This window comes from Sarcophilus harrisii, chromosome 1 (assembly GCF_902635505.1).
Source record: "Sarcophilus harrisii chromosome 1, mSarHar1.11, whole genome shotgun sequence".
Classification (NCBI taxonomy): Eukaryota; Metazoa; Chordata; class Mammalia; order Dasyuromorphia; family Dasyuridae; genus Sarcophilus; species Sarcophilus harrisii.
The window spans coordinates 16,938,576-16,959,709 of record NC_045426.1 but is presented as its reverse complement, the minus strand read 5'-3'; the positions used below and the strand labels follow the sequence as shown (position 1 = coordinate 16,959,709).

The 21,134-nt window shown below is 41.6% G+C and overlaps 1 protein-coding gene across 1 annotated transcript in view; it reads right to left on the bottom strand.

The window, feature by feature from the left end:
- BMPER (BMP binding endothelial regulator) overlaps positions 1 to 21,134 on the bottom strand; it is a 262,921-nt gene that overhangs the window by 120,394 nt on the left and 121,393 nt on the right. Inside the window, exon 7 of the mRNA XM_031952980.1 lies at positions 2,122 to 2,221. Within this exon, the coding sequence (XP_031808840.1) occupies positions 2,122 to 2,221 (100 nt within the window). The remainder of the gene's footprint in view (positions 1 to 2,121; positions 2,222 to 21,134) is intronic.

The following is a 21,134-nucleotide window of genomic DNA, read 5'->3' as shown; positions in this document are numbered from 1 at the left end:
AAACCAAGAAAGAAAGAAAGAAGGAAAAAAGAAAGGAAGGAAGGAAGGAAAGAGGGAGGAAGGGAGGGAGGAAGAAGGGAAAAAGGAAAATGAAGGAAGGAAGGAAGGAAAGGAAAAGAAAGAGAAAGTGAGAATCCATGAGAAACAGAGAGGGACAGAGACAGAGAAATGTTTCCAGTGACTCAAGACCCATGAGCATTACAGGTCCCACCATAAGTACCACCGCCTTCCTGCTGTTTACAGCTTGCACAACAGGCTCCTAAAAAGAGTCATTTAGAGCTCTTCATGGACCATGCTGGTTTCCTGTACTATTTCGCCCAAAACAACAAACTCTGGGCGATGATATTAATTATGTCCTCCACACTCACTTTCATTTATGACAGTGCAAGGCATCATGGGGTGGTGGAGAGAAGCCCGGCTTGGCTCCAGGTTCTCCTGTAGCCCCTTCCTAGCTGGGTGCCCTCGGTGACTCATTTTCCGGCTCTTGAGTTTTGGAATATTCCCTAGGACTTCTCTCCTAAATCACTGCTGAGCTCTAACCTACAAGGATGGAGAGAGTTCTTCCATTTGGAATCTCCATGTGTAACATATGGGTCCTTCATGGAGTCACGGGATTCTCGGCCTGTCTATACCTGAGGCTGCCGTGAGACCCTTATCCACTCATTCATCCCTTCATTCTCTGGGGTTTCAACGCTGTCCAGGAATCCCAGTGTGAGATTTCTCTCTGCAGTGAGACTCACTGCTGAGCCTTCGACTCAGTAACTCCTAGGTAGGAGCTGAGCATCAGAGAGATTAGCCCTAAGACGGCCACATGGTGACCAGTAAATAGGGTTCAAACAACCCTGAGGCCCTTCTGGAATAATGATAGTAGAAGTAACGGTTGTTAGTAGTACTACCTTTATTAGTTGCCCCAGACTTGTGATTTCATTGATATAATGAACTAGGGGGGCAGGTAGGTGGGAGCACATCAGCACACTGGCCTTTGCTTATATGGGAAACTATAATGCAGGGAAAACTTTCAGGGATTTCAACTTCAAAGAACTATTTGGTCTAATTCAAGGGAATAAATATGGAATCAGGAATCATCTCAAACCTGACCTCAGACACTTAGTAGCTGTGGGACTCTGGGCAAATCACTCAATTCTGATTGCCTCAGTTTCCTCATCTGTAAAATAAAATGGAGAAGAATATATCAAACCATTCCAATATCTGCCAAGAAAGAGTCAGACGCTACTCAAACAGCTAAACAACAACAGTGAGCTACCTGAGGGAAACTTCCTCTGCTGTCCTTTACTGGGCTTAGAAAATGAATTGGCTCGCCCACAGTCACACGGCTAGGATGTGTTAGAAGCAGTTTTTGAACCCAGAACTTACTACTTCACAGCCACTATGCCGTTCTACCTCCTACTCTCATCACCCATATTATTAGCAGTGATGTTTCTGCTGTGACTCTGGCTTAGGTCTTTTGTCACCCTGTTAGTCCATAGATCTGGGAGAGACACGGTGGGCACAGTATGAATGTTCCCAGGCTACATCCTTCGGGCTTCATGATCTGTGAACTTCATGCAAATGAAAGCCATTTGGACAAGAGAATCTTTGAGATACGAGGCCATATTTGTGAGCCTCATGAGGGTCTTTCTTTATCTGCCTTTTTTTACATGTGTACACATTTTACACATATTTACACATTTTAATTATTATTATTAAATTAATTAAACAAATATGTGGAAATAAATATGTGTAAATTACATGTGTAATATATAATATATAATACTACATAATATATAATAATATTTAATATATAAATCATATATAATGTGTATGATATAATAAAGTGTAATATATAAAATAATATGTAATACATAAATTATATATACATACATATATATATATATAAATGTTTATCTGAAACAGAAGCAGCCAATTCTCAAATTGTAAACTGAGTCAGTTTGATGGAGTCTAACAGAACACAGGATAAACCGGGACCTTCCCAAGTAGGGAATGTGCTGTGAGTGCCAGCTGGCTAAAAAGAAACAAAGAAGGCGGGCAGAGAGGTGTCTGGGAGGGACAGACCCTTCTCAAAGTCAGTGACCTGGTCAGCTTACAGGAAATGTCACTCACCTACACAGCGGGGACAACAGTGTCCTGGTGGAGTCTGACTCAGGTGCTCAGGACAGGACAAAATGGGGCAGACTTCTCTCATGCATTGTGTCTGACCACCCTGAAAAGAAAACAGACCTCATTAACAAATAAAAAACCACTTACATCCAGGAAATAAGTCCCAAGCAGCTCTAGCAAAGATCTACTTCAGAATGGAGAGCCTGCAAGTGAAGACTGTTCAATCTAAGAATAGTTAAGCATTTTTAATGAATATTTTCCTTCAATCATTTTCTCATTCATTCATTCCTCATTTGTGATTTCATCAGTTTAAGGGACTCCCAGCATGGGACCTCACTCCACCGCTAACGTATGAGTCTATGACTCTGGAGGGATTTACTTGAAGGAAAGAGAAATTAAGTGATTTTCAGAGGGTCCCAGACATGGGAGTAGAACCCAGATCCTCTGGATTCTAAGTTCTATACTGTACCTACCATACCACCCTGAGCCTCAAATAGCAAAGGGATCAGTGAAATATTTTCCCCAAAAACTACAGAATGGAGGCCAGAATTAAGAGAAGATAAAAGAGAAATAATCCCTTGATTTTTAAAAGGAAAAGCAACTATGACAGGCCCTTCCCTTTCCAACCCTGATATTAACACCAGTAACTTTAAACATCTAGGAAGGGAATAAACATCTGCGAAGCACCTACTATGTGTCCAGCCCTGTGCTAAGTGCTTAACTGGAACTGGGATGATCTGTATTGCCTGGGTAGTACATTGATTTTGTGCTTTTCATTTCACATCTGAATTCAGTGCACGTGTGGATATTTATGTGTGAGTAAGTGTCAGGAGAGGGGGGAAAGAAAAAAAATGGAGTGGAAGGAGAAAGTTGGCTGTTCTGTGGACACCTTAAACTCAGTATGTCCAAAACATATCTCACCACCTTTCCCCCCAAATCCTCCATATCCCCAAAATACTTTTTGCCTTTTGCTGTGGAGGACAACACCGTCCTCCCAGGCCCTTGGGCTCACAATCTAGAAGTCATCCTGGATTCCTCACTCTCTCACCTCCATAGCCAAGTGCCAAGACCAGTGGATTTCACCTTTGCACCATCTCCCAAAGACGCCTCTTTCTCTCCTCTGACACTGCTCCCTTCCCTTGTCCAGGTCCTCATCCCCTCATGCCTAGATTATCACAATAGCTTTTGAGGGTGAGGGCTCTGCCCGCTTCAAATCTCTCCCCACTCCAAAGCACTTCCAATAAACCTCTAAAGCACAGGTCTGATCATGTCACTTTCCTATTCAATAAACTGTGGCTCCCTGCTGCCGCCAGGATCAAAAACAAAATCCTTTGTTTGGCATCCAAAGCCCTTCTTCATGACCTAATCTACTATTTCAGTCTTCTTTTATCTTACTCCTCCCCATGTACGCGACAATCCAGGGGAAATGGCACCCTTACATTTTCCCTGAATTATTTTCCATTTCTCCAACCAGTCATGGCCGACCCCCATCCCCAGAATGCTCTCCCTCATATTCCTCGACTTCCTTTAAGTCCCAGCTAAAAATCATACCCATTCCAAGGAGCTTTTCCCAATCCACCACTGACTAGTGTCTGTTGATTATTTCCAATTTTTCCTCTTTATGATTTTCTTCAGAACAGGGCCTAGGTTGTTTCTCGCCACAGTGATTGACACCCAGTAGGTGTTTAATAAACACTTGTGCTCACTGGCATTTCTTTTCATTGGCCGAGTGCATTGTTTCATCTACTGTCGGCTTTGAATGATTCTCTGAGAAATAAGCAACGTGACTAAAACCAGTTTCCCTTTCTCTGCAAACTTTCCACTTTCTAGGTCAGTAAAGCTATTTTAAACTATTTAAACAAGTTTCAAAAACGATGTGCTTTGAAAACGAAAATCATGAGATTTCAATATCCTAAGGATAATCTCATTCAAGGGAGAAAGGTTGTTTCTTCTTCATATTTTTCATCTTTGTGAGTCTCAATAATTCTGATCTGTTCCCATACTGGTAAAGCAAACTCTAAACTACTAGAGAACTCTGCTCTCCATGACTTGGGATCAGACAAAATGGCAGGTGTCCTGGTCCAAGAACGGATAGATGGGGAAGGTCTTCCATTCCTATCAGAAAACATGGGCTGAACTCTTATGAGAGACAGGCCAGGTTCCCCATAGGGGATGTTCCTCATTCCTCAAGCTGGACAACTGAAGGATCTCAGAACTCACAGCTGGAACCCAGGGCCCGTGGGACCCCACCGTGGCTGACAAGTACTTACTGACAAATCGGACAGAGGACCAAAGCTGGTCCATACTAAAACTCGCCTGTAATGTTATGGCCCCAGGAGACTAACCCGATCATGGATCTCTTCTTTTGGTCAAAGGAAGGCAGTGCAGTATAATAGAGCCCTGACTCCGAAGCCAGAGGGCACGAGTTCCAATCCCCCGATTCCTCTCTGACAAGGGACCAAGAAATTTGGACCTGGGCCATCCGTTCCTAGCCCTCGTTTTACTGCTGAACAAACTGAGGCCAGAAAAGAGAAACATTACCATTCACCCCATGATCCCACAGCACCTCCTCTTTCACCCTTCTCTTGGCCACGGGCTCCCCTGTTTCTCTGTCACCTCGATGGCTCCCCACACTAATCATGAAACTGGGGGTGACTTTCCCCCAGGCTTTCCCGTCTCCCTCCAACCCCTTCTCTAGCAGGACCCAGACCTGGAAGCCGATGCCGCCATCCCACCCTCCTGTCCCAGAAGCAGTCGGACTCAGCGGGACCCTCCATGACAGAGAAATCCCAGGATATCCTTGTCCCCCAGCCCGCCTCCTTCCCAAGTCACAACCCAGAAGTGAGAGGCCCTGGGCAGGTCCAGCAAGGCAGGAGCTGTGCCGGGATAACCTGGGAAACACAGAAGCCAGAAAAAACCCCAACGGAATCCGCTTTTCCAGGCCCACTTGTGCTATCTCTCCCGCTCCCACCCCCAACTTTGCCCAGCCCGGCCAACACAAACACGGCTGCAGAGAACGTTGCTAGAGCTTGAAATCGCGGGGCAAACGAGGCTGCCCAGGGCCCGGCTCCCCCGGGCGCACAGAGACCACATTCTCTCTGTCGACAAACTCTGTTCTTGTTGGAACAGCGTTTATTTTCTGAAGCATATTTTTAAATTAGAAAGAAAAAAATTCATGATTGCAGAGGAATTAACTTGTCCAACACCCTGGAAAACTGGCAGCGGACCGCGTCCACTCCTGCGAGTTTCCTTACAACCGGGTCAAAGAGCAAATTCTGCGGACAACTGTGGCGCGTCCCCGGGGAGGCCCTCAGAGTAACCCGAGCTCCGTCCGGTCCCGGCTCGGCCAGGTTTGGTTTGGTTTGGGTCCCGGGATCGAGGCAGGACCCAGGCAGGAAGGCCGAGGCCTCGTTAAGGCCTGCAAACAAAGGGGAGGCCCCTTGTGCCCCACGCTGCTCACCCCAGTTTGAGGGGTTTAAATGCGACCCTCTTCCTCCCCATGGCACAGTCAAGTGTGACAATGAACACGGACCGGAACGTGAAAAGCAAACCCGTGGGCAGCCGAACTGCCCAGGCAGGGGTCACTGCATCCAGGCTGGGAGAGAGGGGCAAAGCCCCTTCCGGTCTCCGGCCAGGGCACTGCTCCAGCCTTCTTACCCCCACGGGTAGCCTGCCCCCTCATACACACACACTCACAAACACACACACACACACACACACACACACACACACTCACACTCACACACACACTCACACACACACATTCACACACTCACACACACACACTCACACACACACACACTCACACTCACACACTCACACTCACACACATTCATACACATATATCTGCCAATCAACACTCTTTCCTTACCCCTCACCCTCTGAATGGACACACATTTTGGGGAGATAATCTTCAAATTCTTCAGCCAGTCACTGTTCTCTCTGACTTCTGACCCTAATCTAATCCTGTAGCATCTCCGTACCCTCCACGGTCCCTGAGTGATGCTCCCGTGCTCCCTTCCATGCTGGGCTCTGAATTCCCCATTTTCCCATTAGACCTTCACTTTCTTCTCCTCAGGGCAGCTGAGATGATGGAGTGGACCATCCTTTGGGCTTGGAGCCAGGAAAACTTGAGTGCAAATCTGACCTCAGACTCCAGTTATGTGGCTGTGGACAGGACACTTGACATCTTTGTGCCTCAGTTTCCTCCTCTGTAAAATGGGGTCAAAATACACCAACCCCACAGGCTTATTGTAAAGATTGAATGCCCTCCTATTGGTAAGTTCCTTGCCCTATATACAAGACGAGTGCTGAATGAGCGCTTCTTCCCTTTTCCCTTCTTTCTTTGGACTTGCCCCCATTCCTTGTGACCTTTTCCCTGTGGAACGTTCTTGCGTCGCTGCCGTCCCCCCACTGGTGATTTTTTCCCATGGCCTCCGTGCTGGGGAGGAGTCCAGCATGATCATCGTCGGTTCCTCCACTGGCTTTGCTTCTCTCCTTTGCACCATTTCCCTCCTCCAACCACAATTTTAATTCCTTAAGGGCCATGCTTACCTCTGCTCCTATTTGTTAAATCAGCCATTAGTAATGGAGAGACAGGCATATAATAAATGCTTAACAAGTTGTTATTGTTTGATTGATTCGTTGGGTTTTACATGAACTGATTTCAATCCTGGAGGCTTCTCACAAATATATTCTTTTGGCTCCTGCTCCCCACAAGTAGACGTGACTTGCTCAGGGTCACACAACTAAAAAGCATCCGAGGCAGCACTTGAACCCAAGCCTTTCCACCTAGAAGTCTAACAGTCTATTCACTGAAATGTAGGCAGGGAAGATTTGAAAAAAATCGTTATCACGGAGTCTCCATTGCAGAAGGGGAGACATAAGAGGAAGTGGGGGAGCCAGAAAGTCCATTGACAAGAATTTCCAATTCCTACATTCAACTTGTAGCTAGGAATACAGATTGGAGGCAAGTGGAGAGGTCCCAGAAAGGGCTGTAATACAGAATAAGACCCACAGACACGCTGATCTGCTTCAGTTCCCAAAAGGATGTTCTTTCTTCCTCCAAGGAAGAAGAAGAAGCTGGTCTTAAAAGTCAGAAACTCAACTGGAATCAATGGACAGTTTCCACATTATGTTTGGGGCATCTGGACGAGTTCTGTCAAATTTGGGATCATTCAAACCTTGGAAACAGGCACTCAAAATCGTGGCGTGTTTAAGGAACCCGGCAGTCAATTAAAAAACACTTATTAAGCATCACACTATGCCAGGCACTCTAAGAACCTTTAGAGAAGGTTCCACTTGTAATTAATGGTCACTAAGGCCCATAATTAGCATCTTTGGGGAGAACCATCCTAAAATGAAAGACAGATGGAAAATGGATGGATATAGATTAAGTGGAGATCAATAGCAGGGGTCCTCAAACTTTTTAAATAGGGGGCCAGTTCACTGTCCCTCAGACTGTTGGGGGGCCAGACTATAGTAAAAACAAAAACTTTGGTTTATGGGCCTTTAAATAAAGACACTTCATAGCCCTGAGTGAGGGGGATAAATATCCTCAGCTGCCGCATCTGGCCCACAGGCCATAGTTTGAGGACCCCTGATATAGAGAATAATTATATAGCTGGACAGATCAATGGATAGATAGATAATGGATGGACCAGTAGATAGCTAGAGAAATGGATAGCAGACAGGTTAATATATGAATGAATGAGTGAGTGACTACCTCAGGTGCAAGCCTTGTTAATATTTCAGATTCTCATATGCTTCCCAGACCACCCTGGTGGAAAATTTCTCAGTAATAGAAAATGATAACCAGCCCTTTAACTTTTTCCTTTTTTTCTCCCTCTTGAATCAAAGTCAAAAATTTAATCCTCATAGAAGCCATCAAAGCTATAGTTTTTCCCAGACACTTTCTCAAATGCTTGGCCCACTTCCAGAGGGCTGAAAAGAACAATCAGTCCAATACCACATTTCTCAACAATGAACCATCCCTGCCAAGAAATAAATAACAATATGGAGGTATACAAGAGGCCACATGCAGTGCCCCTAAGATTGCCTCCGCCAAAAAAATAGTTGGGTTGTATGAGTGAAAAGGAGTCACCTGGAGGTCTGACTGTATTGTAACCTTGAGAGAATCAAGATGGTGACTCCCAAATGTCATGTCTCCTATTCTCCATCTACCCACATTGGATCATAGAGTTAGAATGGACTTTAAAAGACATCAAGTCAAATCTCATTTTACAGATGAATAAACTGAGGCTTAAAAAGATTAATGGATATGATATTGTTATTATTATTATATTATATTATAATATTGTTATGTAATAATATTATAACATAATATTATTAACAATAATATTAGAGGTAAGTTGTGGACTCCAAGGCCAGTGATCATTCCTCTGTATTACATGACTAATTCTTCCATAAGCCCATTTTAAAGTGGTTACTACATGACCTACTCGGCCATTGCACTCAATGTCACAGTAAACAACCAATCTCCCACATTCTCGCTCTTTGGAAAGGGGACAGGAAGGGATAAATCCCCTCTCTCCTCTCACTTTCAGGTCTGGTTAAGATAACAGATTTCAGAAAAGAGTCATCCTTGGCAGCTCACAGATTAAATGGATCACTTTTCTGGTTATTAACAGCATTCAAAGTTGAATCCTTCCTTGCAAACTAGACACCACTTTCATTGATCTTCAGAGCCGACGATTGTTGGAAAGGAGCTGGAGACATATTGCCTCTTACTCTGGGGAGGACCCGAGGGGCAGCCTCCAACCCAAGCAATGAAAGATATGATTATAAAGAGCAGTGACCCGACTGCAGGAGGTTGTGAAGGACAAGGACTGGGTCAGGGACATGCTGGGTGGCAGGAGTGTGCCAGAGCCAGCTGGCACTAGTGGATGAGGGCAATTATTCCACTTTCAGAGTGAACTTCCACATCTCAGAAATCAGCAAATACTTCAAACTAGGGCTTGACTTATGTTGTTGATTGCTTAGATTTAAGAAAATGAGAGAGAAAATCTTAATAATGTAAATTAAACTTTTTTTTCCCAAAGGGCTGGTAGTTCAACTTCTCCCAGCATCCTCCTACATAGTGAATAGAAACCTGGTCTTGAGGCCAGGAAAACCTGTGTTCTAGCCTTGCTCCTGTCACATACTGGCTGTGTGACCCCAGACAAGTCACATAACCTGTCAGAGTTCCAGGCAACTCTGTAAACTCTCAGCTGCAGAAATGGTACCACCTGTCATTAATTCAGAGTCCCCTGATGTGGGAGTTCTCTGTATGAACAAAATCAGCCATTCAGCCCATGCTTCCCTACAAATCTCCATTGCCTCTAAAGTAAAATTCAAATTCCCTAGATTGACCTTCTTTCCCAGCTTTGTTTCATACTTATCTCAGCTTCTCCATGTCACCCAAAGTGAACCAGTAGGTTTTGGCTGGACTCAGCATTAATTTCCCCACTTCAATCTTAAAATGGAATCCTGTTAATTGTTACCTTTTAGAATCTATTTTCTTCAAAACTTGGTTCCAGATGCCACCTCCCCAGTGAAGTTTTTCCAGGTTCTCCCACTTGTAACTGCTTTCTTCCTTCTCAAATCACATCCCATGAGCTTATCTGTGGCCAAATTGGGCTAACAATAATAGCTTACCTTTATATAGGACTTCAAGACCTACAAAGCTATTGAAAATTATTGTCCCTCTTGATCCTCACACCAACCCCAGGCTGTAGGTGCTATAATTGTCCTCATTTTATAGGGAAAGAAACAGAGGCAGAGTGAAAAAGGTAGCACCTGAGATCAAAGATATAAAGATATGCTTTAGATCTGAGATGGAACTTGAAGCCAAATCTTCCTGGCTTTGAGACCAGCTTTCTAGTCTTTCTATCTGTTATGTGGATCTTCAAGTTAACCAGAGATCACAGCTTTATTTAACAAACACACATAGAAAAATAGAGAGAGACAGAGACAGACAGACAAAGAGAGAGAGAGAGACAGACAGACATACTATACACATACAAATATGGATTGTTTTTAGCTATGGAGCAGTTTGGCTTTGTTGAAAGCACTATACAATTTATCGATCGTAGTCTGTCTTATTTTTTAATCCATCAATCACCAAGCATTCATTAAATACTTACTGTGAGCCAGGCATCTATGAAGGTAGAAACTTAAAGTGGAGATTTATTGAGTGAATTAGGGAATCACCTCATCCAACACAGAGTAAGGAACAAGATGTTACTGGGGGAGAAGACTTCTGATGAATGGAGGAGCGGATCGATGGCCTTGGTTTAGGTGTGGAAAGTGCTTGATCAATTTTTAAGACTCGGAAAATAATGAAATAGAGCGATGTTATACAGGAACTATGTTTGTATTGGTGGGAGACATCGGTCTGTGGATTATGTACAAAATATCAAGCCAATATAGAAACTGAGCCTTTGAGGAATAGGGAGGAGAAAAGAGAGGGCCATTCTAATCAGATCTCTGAGAAGGAAATCCTCACAGGAAAAGAAAATAACTACAGCCTGTTCTTCAGATTTTGTCTTCAATCCCCCCCCCTTTCAAAAAGAGGAAAATCTTGTGAACCTCAGAGGAACAAAGTTTTAGGCTTTTATTCCTAGAATAGTAGTGAGTGATGGCAGTATAAACATTTAAACCAAGGACAAACTAAATGCACGAAGGAAGAAGGCTCTACAAAGAGAGCAATAAATTACAATCATCTCTAAAGGGAACCTCATTAGTCTTCCATGAAGGAGAAGAAAAGGATTTCCAGCTCCCAGAGTTTAATGGTTTACCACATGCACTTTTTATTCATTTATTTATTCATTTTGAGAGGCAATTGGGATCAATTACTTGCCCAGGGACACACAATACCAGTGATTGAGTGTCTAAGACTGGATTTGAATTCAGGGCCAGGGCTTTAGCCATTGTACCATCTAGCTGTCCCAGGAAGCCTGAGCTCACTTCCCCTTGGCCTTTGTCTGTACTTGTGGGAAGTACAAACTTCAGGGAAGATATTTGATATCAAGTGTTGTTATCACACTACTTCAATTAGCTCAAATTAGCTAAAAGCTAATTGTCTGCCAGACTCATTTACATCCTTTAATAATCATGGGAGTAGAGGGAGAAGCACACCGGTAGGAGCTAGCGAACCATGACAGTAAAAATACATCACTCCAATCTTTTGGGGCTACCTACAAAATCCTGAGGGGACAAGCAATAGTTAAGCTCCAGGGCTACCCCTTGCCAATGCTGGTCAGGGTTGAAAGAGTAGCCCCAATGAGTTGGTTATATAAAGGAAAAAAACAGTCTTCATTCAAGGAGCTCATATTCTAATGGTGGTGATGACATATGAATAAATATAATTTAATCTTAAGAGGATATATCTTAGCACCTGGAGGGTGAAATGAGGGAGAGAACCGGAAAACATTACCTACCAAAGTGGATATAGAGCTAAGTGTCTAGGCTCGGCCTACCCAGGATGAACATGGATGAATGTGTTTCCACTCAATTTCTGAATTACACTGGCCTTTCTCTTCGGCTATAGTGCATATGCCTTGAGAGCAGGAAACTCTCATCATGTTCTTGTGTTGACCATAGTGGCTAATCTTATGCTTCACATGTAGAAAATATGTGTTGCTTACCTTGATTGATTGATTAGAACTCACAGCTAAAATGAAACCTACTTTTGATGTGTTTCTATGTAAATTCCTCCCAAAATTCTTTCTACATCTCTTCACAGCATAAAGGGAAGTATAGATCCTTAATGTTCACACCTCCAGAGATCAGGCCTTTGCAAGTGCTAGCAAGCTAGAGATGTCTCTGAAAACTAACCTAATTTCATTCAGAAAAACTCATTACCAGTTTGCTATAAAATGGTATTTTTCAACCCCTGCAACTCACAAAGACAGTCTGCTAAATTGATGTAGGATTGCAACATACACATGTGGAAGGGGAGAACCTATAGAACCTCAAAATAAACAGGAAAACTATCTAGCTTAATCTTAATCAAGGTGCATGCAGGCTGACCATTTTAATTCAATAAGTAATGAGAAAAATGTGTTGAGTGGAAATGAGGTATGCTATATTTCCAATGATGATCACTTCTTAAGAAGTAAAGTAGAAGGTAAACATCTTGAAGGGAAAGGCCATCTCATCTTTGGTTTGGTGCCCCCAGCACTTTCTACAGTTCCTGGATCATAGTAAATACTTAATTTAAAAAAACATAGAATTGGATGGAAATGGTATAGGGAATATAGGCTGAGAGGATGGGGGGGGTAGAGCCAAGATGATGGAATAAAGCCAAGAAGCTGTTCAAGCTCTTCCAGTTTGCTTGGAAAATTACATGAAACCAAGCCTCTGAAGAGAGTCTGACAATGAAACTGCTCTCCAACTCAACATGGACTGGAAAATTCAGGAGAAGTCAGTCACACTGAGATGAAAAGGGTGTTCAGCCCAGGTCAGATAGACTCTGGGAAAACTGGTGAGAGGGTCTTAATCACAGCAAATCAGCACTAAGACCCTTAGTCCTGGCTCAATAGAGGAACAGCTCAGTGGGACAGCCTCCAGTCCCAGCTCAGAAATCAAACTCTAGGAAACCAGGCTGTTTCCTGAAAAGAACAAGCAAAGTTATCCCATACAAAAACAAGAGGAACCTGTGCTCAAAGCTAAGGCTCAGAGTTAGTTGCACAGGAAGCTTGTGATAGAACCTCCCCAGGAGGAGAGCTCAACCATAAAAGGAAAAAAAGGAAATACCAAAAGGAAAGGAAAGAAAATGAGCAAGAATAGAAAAGAACCTTGACCATAGAAAACTACTATGGTGACTGGGAAGACCAAAACACCAACTCAAATGAGGATAAAATATCCACAGAAGAAATCTCAAAGAGTGACTTGATCTGGTCTCATGCCCAAAGAGGTTTCTTGGAAGTGCTCATAAAAGACTTTAAAAGGCAAATGAGAGAGATAAAAGAAAAAAGTGAGAAAAGAAATGAGACATATGCATGAGAGAGTCAAAAGCTTAGAAAAGGAAGGAAAAAAATTGACTGAAGAAAATAATTCCTTAAAAAGTAGAATTAACCAAATGGAAAAAGAGATACAACAGCTAACTGAAGAAAATCACACATTAAAAACTAGAATGGGACAAATGGAAGCTAATGACTCTGAGACAGTGAGAATCAGTCAAACAAAAAAGAATGAAAAAATGGAAGAAAATGTGAAATATCTCATTGAAAAAATAGCTGATCTGGAAAATAGAACCAGAAGAGACAATTTAAAAATTATTGATCTATAGGAAGGTAATGACCAAAAAAAGACCCTGGAGAGTAACCTTCAAGAGCTCATTAAGGAAAGCTGCCCCAAATACTTCTAAGAATATAATGAAGCGGTTTGGTTCTGTGCCATGATGTAGGGATAACAAATGGACAGCTGAAGTATTCTATTGGTGTCTGAAAAATGTAAAAATCCCTAAAGGAAGTCTTCTAGCACATTGGATAGCTCCAGAGTGGAGGGTGACTGGACCAAGAAAGAGAGAAAATCGAAAAGTGGATTATTAGATTCACCCAAAATACTATTGCCCATATTGATGAGATCATAGATCCATTAATATAGTGTCCAAACTAGCTTTCTGGAGGCCCTGGACAGATCTTGGTCTCAGCAAGATAGTCACCATGAGATGGATAAGAATAGAGTCCAAAGTCTTTATTGTCTCCTTCACAGTCCATTCACTCTGACTGACTGTGTCCCCAGTTCTCTCAGCCCTTAAATACCTTATTACAATTACATCATTACAGCATACTGAGTGTGTGTGAACTAGAGAACCGTTATATCACCATACTAAATATTTGTAGAGAACCATCATCTCATCAATCACACTGAGTTAACACCCTGCTGTAAGTATCTTTGCTTCAAATATACTTTTCCCAGCATTCCCCAATATCTGCAGTCCTCTACACATTAAGATACTGATTTGAGTTATATTGTTTACTAATAGAATATGATGACACTAATAACACTGAACAACAAAAAGGAAAATTCAATTGGACTTAAACAATGATTATAATCCAATGTTAACTGAGTTTTGTATGACTTGATTAATTAAATGTAACTTTTAAGGATTTTCATTCAGAATAGATGGTCATCTCCAAGATTCTGGCTTATATAAAATGGCAAATTCTGTAAATTATCCAATAAATTGCATAACCCGATTTGTCCATTGCAACAGAGCTCTACCATCGGACCATAAAACTTTTAATGGTCATATTATCAACATCTATGAAGACTAAAAGTACTAGAACTTGGGTTCAGGTCACAAGAATTAATTAAGTAACTACTAAGTGCCAGGCATGGTGTTAAGTGCTGGAAATAAAAAATCTCATCAACATGATACTTTCCTTGGTGGATAGTAATTGCATTCACCAAGCATAATAATATATTTTAAGATAAATTGGGCTTCACTAATACATTTTCCATCATCCTTCCTCAGGTCTCCCTTCAAATAGAGATCAATAAATGTCAAGGTCTACATATCACTAGTCCTAAAATCAGGAAGACCTGCATTCAAATCCAACCTTAGACACTACTACCAAATCACTCTCTATTTTCCTCAGTTTCCTCAATTATATAATGAGGACAATAATAGAATTTATTTCTAATGGTTGTTGTGAGAATTAAATGAGGTATGTTTAACCTATATCAGATTGCTTGCTGTCTTGGGAAAGGAGAAAGAGGGAGAGAAGGAGAAAAATGGAATACGAGTTTTGCAAAGGTGAACACGAGTTTGAAAACTCTCTTTGCATATATTTGGAAGAAAAGTACTATTTTAAAAAAGAATCAAATGAGGAAATATTTCTAAAATGTACTTAGCACAGTGCCTGGTATGTAGTAGGCGCTATTAACAAAACTTATTCTCTCCCACTCTTTCCTAAGTTGATATAATTTGACTTCTCAAAGTCCTCATAGAATAACAACAACAGCAGAGCACTTTGTTAGCCGTGAGATTCTAAAAGAACCAGAGAGAATTCGGTTGGGTATATGCGTGTTCTTTAAGCAAAGGCCAGATGACAATCTGTCCAGAGCATAATGGAAGAAGACCATGACCAGACCTTGAATGGATCTGGTAATCTCAGAGATGATTTCAAGTCAACAGACATCACAGGACTACTGACATGTTAAATGGGATCCAAACTATACCAAATGTGATTGAAAAGAATGAAAAACTATGAGGAAGATGAGAGTCAATGACAAATCTGTGAATTCATTGTCAATGCTAAAATCAACTTTGTGTGACAATACTTATTTTTTATTGGTTAGCAGCTTAGCTGCTGCTCAGTGGCTAGAGTGCAGGGCATAGAGTCAGTTCTTGAGTTCAATTCCAACCTCAGACACAAAACTGTCAAAAGCTACAACATATATTTAAACACGATATTTGTGATCAAGAGGATCTTAATAGAAATGTGGAAATAACTGTGATACCTCATTTATTTAGATTTAAAAGAAATTTGAGACTTTCTCTAAACCGACCTCCTCATTTTACAGGTAAGGAAACTCAGGCCGGGGCAGCTAGGTGGCAAAGTGAGTAGAGCCCCCTACCTGGAGTCAGGAAGTTGCATCTTCTCCAGTTCAAATCTGGCCTCAGACGCTTCCCAACTGTGTGACCCTGAGCAAATCACTCAACCCTATTTGCCTCAGATGATTATAGTTCAACATGTCCTGCTCCAGACAACAGATATTATGGGACTGAAAAGACAACTACAATTTAAAAGATCAAATGCACTTCCAATAGACATATAAAACATCTCCTTAAATATCATTCAAAATCAGCTACTATTTTCAGGCAATTGACCCAAGTAAGGAGAGATAGGGCTTAAGTCTAAGAGGGACTCTCAGTATTAGCCAGAAAAACAGTTTTTCGCTGTGGCCATGGAAGCTATGGATGGCCCTGTGGTGACTTTGCCCATGAATTAGTTGAAGAATGTTTAGTTTTCCTTGGCACGAAGAACACATGGAGCACAGTATTATGTAAAGTAGTATATACACCGCTCGTGTGTTTTCACAACGTTTCAAAGAACCAACTTGATGTGTGCACTGTGACAGCTTCTGTCATAATGTATTTATATAAGTTCTGCACAGATTTTTATAAAATAAACTTGCAAATGGCTGTTTTCGTAAGGAGGGGCTGTTTGGGGGATGGGGGAATATTTCATCTCAAGACTGGGAGTAGGAGAGCTGGACTCCAGGATGACACGCTGCCTTTCCCAATGCTACAAAAAGCCCGTTATTCTCCCCAAAGCTCTCAGTGACCCCATGAAGTACAGGGCATCCCTGTGTCGCCATTTTTAAAAATTCCCTTTCCCTAAAAATGAGCTCGATTGGAATTCTGGCACCGCTGGCCTCTCGGTGACCTGCAGCTGGCTCCTCCACGGTAGGGGAGAGGCAACTGGTGAGCTTAGCCTGGGGGACACAGAGAGAGCTTCCTGGCAAGGAGTTCAGTTCTCCAAAGCTCATCAATCATGGTGTTAAATGGATTTAAATGGCCACCTGATGAAAAGAATCCCCAACTTCTTCAGTTGCCCATGTCCATTATGCATGCCCTCCTCACCTCGGGCTCACAGAGCCTCTAGTTTCCTCAAGGAACAGTTCAGGAGTCCTATGGGAAGCCTTTCTGGCTGCCTTCCTCATGAGCACTTTCTCCTTCTCCAGATTTCCTTGAATATACTTTATTTTTAATTATTTGTATGGGATGTAATAGGCACTTAGAGCTTTGTGGATTATAGTCTCCTCACTTGTAAATGGAGAGAACGAATGAGTAAATGAATGAATGAATGAATAAGTATTATATCTGTCTGCTCTCTGATCCTATATAACTTTTCCACAGTTACCTACTTCCCACTTGTGGGAGCACAAAGATGAGTTCCTCTTATTACTTAAGCATCTGGATGATCAGGGACATATTTCCCCCTTGCATAGTGGTTTATAGTCATTAAATTAAATTGAAGCAAGAAGATTTGAGCTGTATTGTTTTTAAATCACAGATTAACATCACATTCAGAGGCTCACTGATTTAGAGTTAGAAGAAATTTGAGAGACTCTCTAAAGCACCTTCTTCTTTTTACAGGTAAGGAAACTCAGTCCAGGGCAGCTAGGTGGTAAAGTGGATAGGGCCCCCTCCCTGGAGTCAGGAAGTCACATCTTCCTGAGTTCAAATCTGGCCTCCGACACTTCCTAGCTATGTGACACTGAGCAAGTCACTTAACCCCATTTGCTTCAGCTGTTTTATCTGTAAAATGAGCTGGGGAAGGCAATGGCAAACCACTCTGGGATCTTTGCCAAGAAAATCTCCAATGGGGTCATGAAGAGTTGGGCACAACTGAAATGGGTGAATAGTAACAAAGGCTGGTTCCCACTGATTCATGATTCATGAATTGTTCTATCACTTTTCAAAAACTTTTTTTTTTACACAGAGAGGACTTTGGGAGCAGACGTTATGATCATCATTTAGCTTAAAAATCATACTTTGTATATATAGTTCCCCAATAACTTGTCAGTTATTTTTTTAAAAGCTACCTTCCATCCAAGTCACCACAAGCCTCCCATATGTAAATTATTCCTTTGGTTTAAGAACTCTTGGCTGATGTCCTAAGAAATCCACCTCAAGTATCAATATGGCCCCTTTTCCCCTTTTCTCCAACCTGGTTACCCTCCAGGATTTGGAATTATTAGAATCTTTCTAATTATCATAATCTGGTGTTTCTACCCCACAGAGAATTGAAGAATTTCACTCACTACCAATTCCCCAGGCAGAATAGGTGGGATATGTGGTTCCTATTGCCTTAATAGGGTATTTGGAGGGTGTTTGTGAAAGTTTGGGTGGTTTTTCCCCCTTTCAAGCCATGTTTTCCCTTCTCTTTTTTTTTTCTTCTGGCATCACCCTGACTCTCTGCCTCTAGGTCTCAATGGAAAGGTTACAAGTTATGAACAAGCCGTTCTCTCACAAGATTCCTACTCGGTGGTGATGATAGGAACAAAGACCTAAAGAACTGCCTGTTTATAACCAGGGAGCCTGCCTTCAGTGAGACGGAACAAGGTTGACACAGAAGGGGCTAAGATCAAGTCCTACAGAAGACTAGGACTAAGGCTGGGCTGGGCCGGAGCCAAAGAAAGAAAATCCTACCAAACTGCAGCTACTGGGGCCAGGGAGAACGTGACAATTAGGGAATCAATTCATCAATGGACAAGAATTTATTGAGTATCTCCAATGCATCAGGCATTATCCCAGGCACCGAACAAGAATGAAGGAGTTTCTTTCCTTTCTATATAGGGATAGTGTGCATATATATATATATAAATATAAAGAAACTAGATTCAAAATAAATACAATTTGGGATGGAGAATCAGGAAAGACCTCGTGGTGGAAGTGACATTTCAGCCAAATTCTAAAAAAGGTGGGGAGACAAGCCTGGGCAAAGCCACAGGGCAGGTATAGGAAACAAATATGTGAAGAACAGAAAACAGGTTAATATTGTTAGACTGTGGAGTCTGGAAGGGGACCCGAGGATCAAGTTGTGAAGAGAACTAGAGGAGATTAAGTTGATCCAAGAAATAATGATACACTGGAGTTTACTAAGAAGGCAGATCAGACTGGCCCTCTGGGAAAATCTCTTTGGCAGCTGAGTAGAAGACGAATTGGAATGGGAAGAGACCCAAAGCAGGGGGACCTAATACAATATTTCTCAGGGGAGGCAATGCCATTAGGAGAGGGATGGCAGCTGTGGGAATGGGGAGAAGGCAAGGGAGAAGGGAGATACTGTGGAGAAAGAAAAGTGAAGATGTGTCCAATGGAGTGGATATGTGTGGAGAGGGAAGGGTGTGAAGCTGGAGGATTAGGATTGTTTTCAGAAACAAAAGGCATCAATAAAACATTTTTTAATAAAAAGACACAATCCTCTCCTGCTCCTATTTTCAACCTCCTTCTGAATTTCAAATTTATTCTCACTCCCAACCTCACAATGGTCCACAAATTCAGATCCAACCGCTCTGTCCCTCAACCCCAGGCAATGGGGTCTTTCTCCTAGAAAAAGTCTGTTTCCTCTCAGTATTTCACGGAATCAGCAGCCAAATCTGACCTTCCTCAGCCCTTTCTCTTATACTTTTCTTTCTTTTCTTAGGATTATGAGGCATAAAGCAGGAAGGGATTTTTGGGTGAAGAAACTGAGGAGTAAAATTACTTGCCCAGAGTTACATCACTGGCAGAGCCAGGATTCAAGATATCCTCAAAACAAATCCCTCCAAATTCCTGCCCAAATAAACAAACAAACAAAAAAAGCAAAGAAAAATAGTTTTCCTAAGTGGGAGCTCACATTTCTAATATTAAATCTAATTATATCTAATATTAAATGTCTAAGTCTTTAATAGCCTTAAAAATCATTATTTTAATTCAAACAGCAGTTTTACAGGCAAGAAAGCCTTCACACCATATTAAATTATTCAAATAAATCACAAAAAGCCCAGGGATCTTAGACATAATAATTAGTAACAAGATAAGGTTTTATATCTCATTTGAGTTTAGTCACTATGGACTGATATTATGAAAAGTCAACAAGGCTCCTGCAGAGACACAATGAGAGGAAGCACCAGAAGTGGGATTCAAATTCAAACTTGCCTGACTTCAAAGATAAACTGGGCAGAAGAAGAACAAGGAAGGCCATTGGGGAACATGATATTTAGTAACAAAAATCTGAGCTCCACCTTAGGAAAAAATGGATTTTTTGCTTTTTTGTTTGTTTATTTGAGCAGAAATTTGGAAGGATTTGCTTTGAGGGGAGCTTGAAACCTAAACAGTTAATTTTTTTTTAGATTGATTTTCCTTTGCAATTAGGGCAAAGCCTACAATAAAACTCATTGATTCTCAGTCTCTTTCCCCAGTGATACTATTGAGATTCAAAAAGAACAAGGTATGGTAATCAACTTTGGGCTGATTAAATCATTCAACATTCTCTAATATATGAATTGAAATTAATAAGTAGAAGAGCACAGGTTAAACTGACTTTTATATTCGGCTGATGTTTCTCTATTAGTTAACAGACTGGAATTACTATGAGTGGGTTATCCTTTCACTGACACAGATTGCAATGCATCTTTCAATATAGCTGATGATGTCTGAGAATTGCTCAGTTCCCAAATGCCATTGAAACAGTCTGTCACCAAACTTATGTCTGCAGACTTTCCAAATTGATAGAACAAGGCCTACCTTGAATTTCATGGGCATAGGCTTTGAGGATGCAGGGTCATGATAGGGTATCACAAGGAAGTGCTAGTGGAGATTGGAACTGGTTGGTACTATTTGAAAGTCACTTTTCACTTCTCTAGGACTAGATTAAAGACAATGTACAAAGACCACACTTCTATGTTATAATAATAAAGCTTGAACTCCTTGGAAATAATTTAACATCATTATTCTTTGATTCCCCCATTCTATTTGCTCATGAAGCCAAAATAGATCTGGCATATGTGGTAAAGAAAGAATCCATAGAGTCAGCTTTGTTCAACCACATTTATCCAAATGTATGGAACCAATTCTCTCCCAAGAAAAGTTTTATGTATCAATTCCAATAATTTATAACATATTTAAGTTAGTTTATCAAAAAGAAGTACTTTTTGCAAATGAAAAATGAAGGGTGAACTTCAAGGACCAGGGAAAGAGAGGAAGTAGATGGTGACATTTTAAGGGTTAATAGTCTGCATTAAAAATACATCTGTCATTAGCCTCTACTAAGAAGAGTGGGAGAGTATTTCTCTAAATAAACACAGTGACCCAATCAAATCAAAGAAAGGAAGCTGCTTAATTTCCATCCCTCTGATGATGGTTGGGAGACAGGGTGACAGCAATCCTTTAGCTATGGCCTTCCCACAAACAGTTCTTCTTTTAAGCAATTTCATAGCACCTCATTACCAAAATAAACCAAAACCCAAAGATTCAAATCCAAAAAAGGAAGCCAGCAGGGTTGACATGAAAGTGG